The 12,911-nt window shown below is 42.4% G+C and overlaps 1 protein-coding gene across 1 annotated transcript in view; it reads left to right on the forward strand.

Moving 5' to 3' along the window:
- The first annotated feature begins 1,448 nt into the window (after positions 1 to 1,448).
- LOC129695920 (EGF-like repeat and discoidin I-like domain-containing protein 3) overlaps positions 1,449 to 12,911 on the forward strand; it is a 184,496-nt gene continuing 173,033 nt past the window's right edge. The window contains exons 1-2 of the mRNA XM_055633381.1: positions 1,449 to 1,518; positions 9,768 to 9,896. Of these exons, the coding sequence (XP_055489356.1) occupies positions 1,464 to 1,518; positions 9,768 to 9,896 (184 nt within the window). The 5' untranslated portion in view covers positions 1,449 to 1,463. The remainder of the gene's footprint in view (positions 1,519 to 9,767; positions 9,897 to 12,911) is intronic.

The raw sequence follows: 12,911 nt of genomic DNA on the forward strand, positions 1-12,911 counted from the left end.
GCCATTCGGCCCTTCGAGCCTGCACCGCCATTCAATATGATCATGGCTGATCATCCAACTCAGTATCCCGTACCTGCCTTCTCTCCATACCCCCTGATCCCCTTAGCCACAAGGGCCACATCTAACTCCCTCTTAAATATAGCCAATGAACTGGCCTCAACTACCCTCTGTGGCAGAGAGTTCCAGAGATTCACCACTCTCTGTGTGAAGAAAGTTCTTCTCATCTCGGTTTTAAAGGATTTCCCCCTTATCCTTAAGCTGTGACCCCTTGTCCTGGACTTCCCTAACAACGGGAACAATCTTCCTGCATCTAGCCTGTCCAACCCCTTAAGAATTTTGTAAGTTTCTATAAGATCCCCTCTCAATCTTCTAAATTCTAGAGAGTATAAACCAAGTCTATCCAGTTTTTCTTCATAAGACAGTCCTGACATCCCAGGAATCAGTCTGGTGAACCGTCTCTGCACTCCCTCTATGGCAATAATGTCCTTCCTCAGATTTGGAGACCAAAACTGTACGCAATACTCCAGGTGTGGTCTCATTTTATTTACATTTATATCATGCCTATTAGCCTATAAGCCTGGGTAGACAAAAATGCTGGAGAAACTCAGCAGGTGAGGTAGCTTCTATGGAGCGAAGGAAATAGGCAACGTTTCGGGCCAAAACCCTTCTTCAGACTGATGTGAGGGTGAGGGTGGGAAGTGGGGGGGGGGGGGGGGAGAAGAAAGGAAGCGGAGGAGCCAGTGGGCTGAGGGAGGGCTGAGAAGGGGAGGAGAAAGTAAGGACTACCTGAAGTTAGAGAAGTTCCATGTTCATATCGCTGGGGTGCAAACGTTAATCCCTACTCTTTGTTTCCTGTCTGCCAACCACTGTTCTATCCATGTCAGCACTATACCCCCAATACCATGTGCCCTAATTTTGCCCACTGATCTCCTATGTGGGACCTTATCAAATGCTTTCTGAAAGTCCAGGTACACTACATCCACTGGCTCTCCCTTGTCCATTTTCCTAGTTACATCTTCAAAACATTCCAGAGGATTATTCAAGCATGATTTCCCCTTCGTAATGAAATCCTGCAGGCAATGAAATGGTGGCCTGTAACAATCCCCATATAGATTGACATCCCAACACTTTTTTTCATTATTTTTGCTGCAGCTAACCTACAGGCATACCACATTATGAAAAAACAAATATATATTTAGTTTAGCGTCAGTTCTTGCATGCTGGAGCTATTTGATTTTAAAAGGTAGTTACAACCATTCTGACAATTGCATAATTTATGCAATGGGTTACACAAATTAGTCTCAAGTTTAAACGTCATGTTGATAAATTAAGAGATACAATATTTGTAACAATATTTGAATGATTTAGATTGGTTGTAGCTCTAGATAATTAAGCCATGCAAATATTTGTGCTAATGTAGTTTAGTTGACAATTGCAGTGTTTTGCTATTTTCCATCCAGTTAATGACTCTGTGTTTAATGCCAACAGCTGCAGATGGAGAGGAGTCAACTACAGCAGGTGGGATATTGCCATTTGATGTGTGCATGGTCGTTATATCATTTGAATATGCATTCTACCTGTTAACAGACAGTCTTCCATGTACAGTATGCCTAATGCTTTAGTAAGAAGCACTTTATCTGTATTAATTGCCATTGGAACTAAATGTAAATAGTTATGTGGAACCTACATTCAAATTATTATTATTTTTTTATAATCTTTTTATTAGAGGCAGGTACATATCATATTAAAAACATTTCATGTATATCATTCCTACATTACTAATATTATCATAGAAACATAGAAAATAGGTGCAGGCATAGGCCATTCGGCCCTTCGAGCCTGCACCGCCATTCAATATGATCATAGCTGATCATATTGATATCGATTGATATTAACTCTGCTTCTAGTAATTTTTATATAGATAGAAAATAAGAAACAGAGAAAAAAAAGATGACAAAGCATGATAAAGATGAATGGGATAATTTACTAAAAATACAACATTGGAGATAAGTTTGTAAATTATAAAGTATAACTTTTCATCTAATGCTTAATTCGAGTTTCAGTCAGGTTCCCGTGCCGAACCAGTCTGCCCCTTCAATGAATGGAGACAATATTGTGATAAAAAGTTCTTGTTTGCCCATTATGACACGTCTGATTCTTTCCAAATGTAAGGTCTCCGACATTTCCATAATCCACATTTTAATTGTGGGGGTTATGGGACCTTTCCTACATTCAAATTATGCTGTAGAAAGGAACTGCAGATGCTGGTTTAAACCGAAGCTGGGCACAAAATACTGGAGTAACTCAGCGGGACAGGCAGCATCTCTGGAGAGATGGAATGGGTGATGTTTCAGGTCGAGACACTTCTTCAGGTCTGAAGATGGGCACAAAATGGGGAAGGGGGAAACTACCTTTCAGGGTCCCTACCTGGTCGGAGAGGCAGCTTTTCTCCGGGCTGCAGCTTCGACCTGTCCTCGCGGCCTACCAGCGGGCCTGGAGCGGCGTTTCCTGTCGGGGACCGCCCAGAACCTCGGCTTCGGCGGCGGCACAGCGCTGGAGCGCTATCGTGGAGCGGGCGATGCCTTGCCTGGGTCGCCGCGCTGGAGCTCCGGTGAGCTGAGACCGCTGAGAAATAACATCGCGGAGCTGCGGGTCTGTGGAGCGACCAGCTGCGGGCGGCGGCGCTGACTTTACACCGGGAGCCTGGGATCTCGCGATGAGATCGCCAGTTGTGGAGCTCCAACCGGCGCGGCCTTGTTGGCTTCGGAAGCCGCGGCCTCCAGTACGGAAGCGGCCGTTCCAGGGTTCCCAAGCCGCTGGGAGGATTCTCCCGACGCCGGAGCAACATCACCCGGCGAGAACGGCCTGGAACATCGGGCCTCCGTAGAGGCAACTGTGGAGGCCTCAATAGGCCCGACTATGGGTGAACTGGGGTTGGGGACTGGACTTTGTGCCTTCCCTCATGGTGTGAGCCATTGTGGGGGGATGTTCTTTATGTTTAAAACTCTTATTAATGTTATGTCTGTATTCCTTCTTTATGTGCTGCAAAATGGCAAGAAGCATTTCACTTCGCTACACCTAGGTGTATGTGAATGTGATGACTAAAATACCTTTGAAGAAGGGTCTCGACCTGAAACATCACCCATTCCTTCTATCCAGAGATGCTGCTTGTCCCGCTGAGTTACTCCAGCATTTTGTGTTTTAAATTATGCTGCATTACTAGCACATTTTTGGAATATATCTTCTCAATAATAAGTGTAAATGAAAAAAATATTCTTGCTGAGATGTAATGAGTCAGCCTGAAGTAAACATGGACATTCCTCCAGATGCTTACATGTTGAATCTATTTCTGACTCTTCTGTCCATAATGTTCTCTCTGCTTCCCTCTTGCCACCATAATCCACCCTGGCTACCAGCACTTCCCCCAAATCACAAACAAACGCGTTTTGTATCCTTGTACGATTTTTAAGTTATCTAATTGGATTCTCCTCCCTCTTAAGAACCTGTGTACACTGGTCTCTCCAATGCTTTTAGTTGAGAGACACAGTGCAAAAACAGGCCGTTCGGCTCATTGAGTTCACGCCGACCAGCACATTAACACTATCCTACACACACTAGGGACAATTTACACATGCACCAAGCCAATTGACCTACATACCTGTACGTATTTGGAGTGTTTGAGGAAACCGAAGATCTTGGAGAAAACCCATGGTCATGGGGAGAACGTACAAACTCGGTACAGGCAGCACCTGTGGTTGGGATTGAACCCGGGTCTCTGGCGCTGCAAGTGCTGTAAGGCAACAACACTACCACTGTGCCACAGTGCCGTCCCTGCGTGCCGCACTCAATGAGATTGAACCAATAGTTATAGTTCATTTGGTAGACTTCTTAATTATGCCCCTGTCCCGCTTAGAAAACCTGAACGGAAACCTCTGGAGACTTTGCGCCCCACCCAAGGTTTCCGTGCGGTTCCCGGAGCTTTTTTCAGTCTCCCTAATGGTCGAAACGTGGTTTCAACTTCTTCGATTATTAGGCGATTATTTAAATAAATTCAAAACCGGCCGCAACTTAAAATAGCTTGCCGTTTTTAAAATCGGTAATTATTTATTCGAAGCCGGTTGCTATGCTAGTTGAAGGTGGTTGCCGGAGGTTGCAGGTGGTTGCAGGTAGTGGAAGGTCGCGGCAGGTTTTGAATTTTTTGAAATAATCGTCGGAACATAGAAGAAGCGGAAACCACTTTCGACCATTAGGGAGACTGACAAAAACCTCCGGGAACCTCCGGGAACCGCACTGAAACCTTGGTTGGGGCGTAAAGTCTCCAGAGGTTTCCGTTCAGGTTTCCTAAGTGGGACGGGGTGTTACTCACAAGCATCTGCTCCTAACCTATCTCTTGAGCTATTGAAATCTGCCTCCCCTCAATATTAACTTGAAGATCAACCTTGTTCTTTTCCATTGGAATTGACTTGTGACGTTGCTTTGTGTTTTGTGTCAGTCCATGGATTTTTGAAGAACAAAATAGATTATAGATAATCTAGCGTTTCCAACCTTTCTCATTTGGAAACAAAGCATTAGCTTAACCAAATTGGGCAGATCATGCATGCTAAGAGTTCAGGCCAAGTTTGTTTAATGGGTGCGGATTTAAACAGTTTTCTTGTATTGCAATAGAGTTCTTTATAATCTCACAATGCTTTATTCTAAAATGATTTTTAGATGATACTGCGGATCATTTAAATTGTTATTTGAATTGGTTGAATTCCACCATGAATCATGCATAAATGTTAACAATCCTACTGTAATTTCATCAACGCTGTTTGTTTCTGCTTTTGATACATGAAAACCCCATTTGACTGGACAGATATTTGTTTCCCTTTCAGTCGAGGTTTTAAAAGCTTCACAAACTTGAGTTTACATTAATTAACAATGTAATTTTACATTAATCCTGACTAATTAGATTTCCTTTTGGTTTAATGGTTCGTTTGAAACATTTTATCAATAAGTCATTTGTCTTTCAGATGGGTATAATACTGCTTTCATGGCTGCAAAGAAAGGAATTTGTGCATTATCTTTGTTAATAGCTTCACGTCACCAAATTAGTTTGACATGACCAAGATGAGCTACATTAATTTTGTGATTGGCTTGAAAAACTATTAGTCAGTCCTAATCCCTCATAAGCAATTCCAAAACGAGTTCCATTAATATACATTCATTGTGATATGTAAATTATGTCCTGTGTGTGTGTTAACTGCACTTTTCTTCTTGCTGGTCAGTGACATAGAAACATAGAAATTAGGTGCAGGAGTAGGCCATTTGGCCCTTCGAGCCTGCACTGCCATTCAATATGATCATGGCTGATCATCCAACTCAGTATCCTATACCTGCCTTCTCTCCATACCCCCTGATCCCTTTAGCCACAAGGGCCACATCTAACTCCATCTTAAATATAGGCAACAAACTGGCCTCAACTACCTTCTGTGGCAGAGAATTCCACAGATTCACCACTCTCTGTGTAAAAAAGGTTTTTCTCATCTCGGTCCTAAAAGATTTCCCCCTTATCCTTAAACTGTGACCCCTTGTTCTGGACTTCCCCAAAATCGGGAACAATCTTCCTGCATCTAGCCTGTCCAACCCCTTAAGAATTTTGTAAGTTTCTATAAGATCCCCCCTCAATCTAAATTCTAGCGAGTACAAGCCGAGTCTATCCAGTCTTTCTTCATATGAAAGTCCTGACATCCCAGGAATCAGTCTGGTGAACCATCTCTGTACTCCCTCTATGGCAAGAATGTCTTTCCTCAGATTGGGAAACCAAAACTGTACGCAACATTGCGCAATATTTTTCCGGTGTTGCTCCTAAATATTCTAGTTCTTTGGCGCTTTTGATTTCATAATTTTTCCGTGTTTTGTGTAAGCTCTAGACAGTTTCAAATGCTTACCTTGAGATGATGTCTGTTGATAATAGTATTTTATTGAAATGTTGGTTTAGATCGCTATTTTTAAGCAACTTTTTAGTATTCCTGAATCACAAATTAATTTCTGATACATTCGAGGCATTTAGCCATAGACTCATACAGTGGAGAAACAGGTCCTTTGGCGATCATCAGGTAGCCATCTATTCTATTCCACTTTACCAACCCTTGATCCATAGCCTTGGTCTTGGTCCATGACATATGATGAAAGAATGGATTGACTGGGCTTGTATTCACTGGAATTTAGATGGATGAGAGGGGATCTTATAGAAACATATAAAATTCTTAAGGAAGTGGACAGTCTAGATGCAGGAAAAATGTTTCCTATGTTGGAGTCCAGAACCAGGGGTCACAGTTTAAGAATAAGGGGAAGGCCATGAGGAAAAACGTTTTCACCCAGAGAGTTGTGAATGTGTGGTATTTTCTGCCACAGAAAGCAGTGGAAGTTAATTCACTGGATGTTTTCAAGAGAGTTAGATTTAGCTCTAAGGAATCGAGGGACATGGGGAGAAAGCAGGAGAAGGGTACTGATTTTGGTTGATCAGCCATGATCATATTGAAAGGCAGTGCTGGCTCGAAGGGCCGAATGGCCTACTCCTGCACCTATTTTCTATGTTTCCGGTCTACTATGTCTTGGTGTTTTAACGCATCTCATTTGTGACAGTACCCTCCCTCGGCACCTTTGCAAACCTCCTCTGGGTGAAAATATTTTTCCTAATCCCCTCTCTACATATCTTACTCTTCACCTTAAACTTGTGCCCTCAGTCTTGGACATATTTGTTACTTTCTGAACCTCATATACATTTGCACACCACTGGCAAGTTCCTCTGCTCCAAGGAAAACAAACTCTGCCTATTCAGTCTCACCTCATATGGTGAATCTTCTCAGCACCCTCACCAGTGCAATCAAACCCTTCCTAAAGTTGGGTAACCAAAAATGCATTCAATATTTCATCACTGATTATGTTTTAGAAAGTTGCACCAAGATTTGCCTGCACTTATGCTCTGGCCTGGAACGCTTTGCCAGGAGTGATGTTTGAGGCAGATATGATAGTGGCATTTAAAAGATTTTTGAATGGGCACATGATCTGCAGGGAATGGAGGGATATGGATTATATGCAGGCTGAGAGGAGTGAGCCTTGGCATCAAGTTCGACCCAGCCATATGTTCTTGTGCTATACTGTTGACGTGGAAAAGCTTTTCCCACTGAGAGTAGGGAAGATTCAAACAAGGGGACATGACTTGAGAATTAAGGGACTGAAGTTTAGGGGTAACATGAGGGGGAAATTCTTTACTCAGAGAGTGGTAGCTGTGTGGAATGAGCTTCCAGTGAAGGTGGTGGAGGCAGGTTCGTTTTTATCATTTAAAAATAAATTGGATAGTTATATGGACGGGAAGGGAATGGAGGGTTATGGTCTGAGCGCAGGTATATGGGACTAGGGGAGAATACGTGTTCGGCACGGACTAGAAGGGTCGAGATGGCCTGTTTCCGTGCTGTAATTGTTATATGGTTATATGGTTATATGTTGCATATTCTGCTTTCTATGATGATAAAATCATTTTTGACACTGGCCTTTCTTTCTGTCCTGGAGATAAGAACAAGCATGAAATTAAAAACAAAGCCATCTAAACTGGAAAGTTGTACAGATTTTGCCAGAAATGTGTTTTACGAGCTGCACTACTAAAACAAATGAATTCCAATTACAGTGTGTCATTTTTAATCATGAACTGTATTAATAAACTATCCAGGCCAGCTGTGTTGAATAGATAGACAAAGAGAGATGTCAGACATCAACAATAAGGCAAAAACAAACTTAAATGCATGTAAAACTAAAATCACCATAAAATCTTAACATTTCCCAACACCAAAATGTTCCATGTTCAACGGTTGAGAAATGTTACGATTTGATGGTGATTTATTTGGCAGGAGTAGTATGTGATGTAGCACTGAGTCATTTTGACAGGAAAGTCTTCAGTTTTGTAACCTCTGTCTGCTTCGAAGGACTGGGATGAATGTGTCACTTAATATTGGCCTTGTCTCTGGGGAAAGGGAATTAAAGAATTGTGTCTCAGTCGCTGAGCACAAGAGACTGCGGATGCTGGAATCTGAAGCATACATGCATTCTACCAGAGGAACTCACTTGGTCTAGGGGCATCTATGGGTGGAAAAGAAAGGTTGATGTTTTGGCGAGGAAGGAACTTCAGATGATAGGCACAAAAAAACTGGAGTAACTCAGTGGGATAGGGAGAGTCTCTGGAGGCAAGGGATGGGTGACGTTTCGGGTCAAGACCCTTCTTCAGACTGCAGGTGCTGTTTTAAATCAAAGATAGACACGAAAGCTGGAGTAATTCAGTGGGACAGGCAGTATCTCTGGAAAGAAGGAATGGTATGACATTTTGAGTCGAGACCTTTCTTCAGACTGATGTTTTGGGTGCTGGTGCGGGGTTTTGACCAGAAACGTCGACCATTCCTTTCTACCCATTGATGTTGCTTGCTTCCTGAGATGTCCTGACAATGGAATTTGTGTAAGGACAGGATCCCAATCTCTACTCAAATATCTTCATTGGGTATACAGTATGTAGCCTTATCTTCGTGTACACAGTCCATTGTGTGTCTGCAGTTAATCTGCTCCATTATAACCTAGTAGCCTCTGTTAAAACTTAACATTTCTAACTAGTTTATGACCCCTCCATCAAAAGCAATCATTAAGAAATTGAAATGAAAGGAGATGTAACATATCCCTTGCCATTTGACCATGCTCTCAACATTTTTTAATGCACATATTAATACTATTTCCACTATCTTCCCCCAAAACGCCCATTTGCACCCTGGCTTTGGTTCTTAAGTTTTACATGCTTCACATTTCTTTGCCTGATTTACTTTGTTGACTTCTGAGGTAGACAAAAATGCTGGAGAAACTCAGCGGGTGAGGCAGCATCTATGGAGCGAAGGAATAGGCGACGTTTCGGGTCGAGACCATTCTTCACACACGAAGATGGATCTCGACCTGAAAAGTCGCCTATTCCTTCTCTCCATAGATGCTGCCTCACCCGCTGAGTTTCTCCAGCATTTTTGTCCACCTTCGATTTTTCCAGCATCAGCAGTTCTTTCTTAAACAATGTTTGTCTCATCATTTAAAAAGTGATAAATACTGACTGAAGTAACCATATAACCATATAACCATATAACAATTACAGCACGGAAACAGGCCATCTCGGCCCTACAAGTCCGTGCTGAACAACTTTTTTTCCCTTAGTCCCACCTGCCTGCACTCATACCATAACCCTTCATTCCCTTCTCATCCATATGCCTATCCAATTTATTTTTAAATGATACCAATGAACCTGCCTCCTCCTCCTCTGTACTCCCTCTATTTTGTTGACATCCTTCCTATAATTGGGCGACCAAAATTGTACACCATACTCCAGATTTGGTCTCACCAATGCCTTGTACAATTTTAACATTACATCCCAGCTTCTATACTCAAGTGTCTTTGACTATTACCATCCATGCAAGCCATCTTCACCAGCCATCCCTACTCATGCTCTTTAATCAAGAACTGTGCAGAAACAGAGCTTAAACGGTCAAGCTTGTCTTGAATGACTGCATTCAGTTTTGGACCGTACCTGTGTTTCTACATGAAAAAATCGAAGTGGTTCTCTCTGCCATCTTGTCAGTTTGTGTCACAGAATTATCATGTGCCTTTGAAGCAATCAAGCAGAACATAAACATGAGAGTCGCTGTTTTGTAAATGGCAATCATACTTAATGTTATTTTGTTTTATTTATATTTTACGATCTGCAGGAGCTTGTCAACCGAACCCATGTCATAATGGAGGGATATGTGAAGTGAGCGACAGTTATCGTGGCGACACGTTTGTGGGCTACATCTGCAGGTGTCCTGATGGATTCAGCGGAATTCATTGTCAACATAGTGAGTTTGACTCCAATGTCATTTCTTCATTAGAAGTACCTAACATTGTATTAATAGTGATATGCATTCCCAGTTAGAAAATTGTACTTTTGACCATGGATAGCACTTTTCTTGTTTATGAGCCACCATAGTTACTTTAAAAAAGGTCTTATTGAAGATTTCTATTTTGGTCTTGGTCAGCAAAAAATACATCTTATTTTGGCTCTGGATATCCCAAAGGGCCTCCTTAGTTTAAAGGGATCTCAATTGCCCTATAAGTGGCTAGTCATCCTAGTCCTTTCTCATGAATGGTGCTCTAATTCTGGGCTTTGTTGCATTGAATCACTTCCATGTGCTCCCCTCACCTTTGAGAACCATACAGAAGAAATTGCAGAGATTTGTGGATGCTGCCCAGACCATCACACAAACCAACCTCCCTTCCATGTACCTCACGCTGCCTCTGCAAGGCCAGCAGCATAATCAAGGATGTGTAGCATTCTGGCCACTCCTTCTCCCCTGTCCTATCGGGCAAAAAGATATAGAAGTGTGAAAAGGCACACCTCCAGATTCAAGGACAGTTTCTTCCCAGCTGTTATCATGCAACTGAACCATCCTACCACAACCAGAGAGCAATCCTGAACTACTATCTACCTTATTGTTGACCCTCGGACTATCCTTGATCAGATATTACTGGCTTACCTAACCAGTAATATGTTATCCCCTTATCATGTATCTGTACACTGTGAATGGCTCGATTGTAATCATGTATTGTCTTTCCGCTGACTGGTCATCACGCAACATAGGTTTTTCACTGTACCTCGGTACACGTGACAATAAACTAAAGTACTATATTCAGGACAGGAAGTGACCACATGCCTATCAGGGGAGGCAAGCTACGAGAAAGCTGCCTGCCTCTTCAAGTGACATTAATGGCCGATCTTTTCACGGTCCACTTAAAAATAATAGACAATAGGTGCAGGAGTAGGCCATTCAGCCCTTCGAGCCAGCACCGCCATTCAATATGATCATGGCTGATCATCCCCAATCAGTACCCCGTTCCTGCCTTCTCTCCATACCCCTTGAATCCGCTATCTTTAAGAGCGCTATCTACCTCTCTCTTGAAAGTATCCAGAGAACCTTCCTCCACCGTCCTCTGAGGCAGAGCAATCCACAGACTCACCACTCTCTGTGAGAAAAAGTGTTTCCTCGTCTCCGTTCAAAATGGCTTACCCCTTATTCTTAAACTGTGGCCCCTGGTTCTGGGCTCCCCCAATATCGGGAACATGTTTCCTGCCTCTAGCGTGTCCAAGCCATTAATAATCTTATATGTGTCAATAAGATCCTCTCTCATCCTTCTAAACTCCAGAGTGTACAAGCCCAGCTGCTCCATTCTATAAAATTTGGGTGGATCTTGCACCCTGAAGTCAATCACAATGTCCCTGCTATTACTATGTCTTGTTGACCTCACAAACATGGCTGCCAACCATTAAACATTGCCCATTGACTAAGCAAAGATTGACACACAGCAAATGGCAACATTCTGGTTTTGAAAGATCTTAATTGGATTGCAGAGCAAAAACATATCGATTAAGACCTGGAGTATTGCGTACAGTTTTGGTCTCCAAATCTGAGGAAGGACATTATTGCCATAGAGGGAGTGTAGAGAAGGTTCACCAGACTGATTCCTGGGATGTCAGGACTGTCTTATGAAGAAAGACTGGATAGACTTGGTTTATACTCTCTTGAATTTAGGAGATTGAGAGGGGATCTTATAGAAACTTACAAAATTCTTGAGGGGTTGGACAAGCTAGATGCAGGTAGATTGTTCCCGATGTTAGGGAAGTCCAGGACAAGGGGTCACAGCTTAAGGATAAGGGGGAAATCCTTTAAAACCGAGATGAGAAGAACTTTTTTCACACAGAGAGTGGTGAATCTCTGGAACTCTCTGCCACAGAGGGTAGTTGAGGCCAGTTCATTGGCTATATTTAAGAGGGAGTTAGATGTGGCCCTTGTGGCTAAGAGGATCAGGGGGTATGGAGAGATGGCAGGTACGGGATACTGAGTTGGATGATCAGCCATGATCATATTGAATGGCGGTGCAGGCTCGAAGGGCCGAATGGCCTACTCCTGCACCTAATTTCTATGTTTCTATGTTTCTAAGATCTTTCAAAACCAGACTTTTAGCATTTGCTGTGCATCAGTCTTGGCTTAGTGATACCATTCTTGTCTCCCTTGTCAGGAGGATGAGTGTTCAAACCACATTTTGGATCCATTGGGTGATATTAGGAGGTGCAAGTTCTTTGTTACTACCTTTCACTTCAGCTGGCATGTGGCTAGCATCCTAGTCCTTTCTCAAATGTCACTAATCAAAACGTTAGTATTGAATGACTTCCACATGCTTCCCAGTCCTTACTAACCTTAACTAAAGTACAACATTGAAGACTAAGCACGGCATTCACAATAACCCAAGCAGTAATTTAAAAGCTTTTGCAATTGATTTACAGAGTCGAGCTGGCTCCCAGCAACAGATAATTGCTCCGTTACTTTGTTCAAGAAGATTTTTTTCTTGGCTTACACTGCAAAGTTAAATTAATTTGTCCATTTGTGCTACTGCTCAGTCGTCAATCTATTAGAATGTGAAGGGCAACAATGTTGTCATATTTGTATCCAGATACGTACATCTGACCTTGCCATGTGTTATTTTTTTTCATTTATAAAAACCTCACAAGCAGGTGAGAGACTGAATTACCTTCCCAGGATCGATGATAAGGCATCATTCTAGTTTTTTTAATGATTTTGTTTCAGATAACTGTTTATTCTAAGCTGCTCCATTCTGTGCAGCGGCAGCATAGGGCTTACTCTCTGCTTCATTCATTAATCAGTTCTTGTTTCCAGGGAAACATTAGCTGGATGAGAATGTGGTTGTTTGTGTGTTGTTTTCACAATGAGCTCAACTTATTTAAATCACTCAATAACAAGAAGACCACTTGTTTCTGAAGCAATTAGAGCATGATTTATGTACCAGCGCATGCCTTT

This window comes from Leucoraja erinacea, chromosome 3, assembly GCF_028641065.1.
Source record: "Leucoraja erinacea ecotype New England chromosome 3, Leri_hhj_1, whole genome shotgun sequence".
NCBI lineage: Eukaryota > Metazoa > Chordata > Chondrichthyes > Rajiformes > Rajidae > Leucoraja > Leucoraja erinaceus.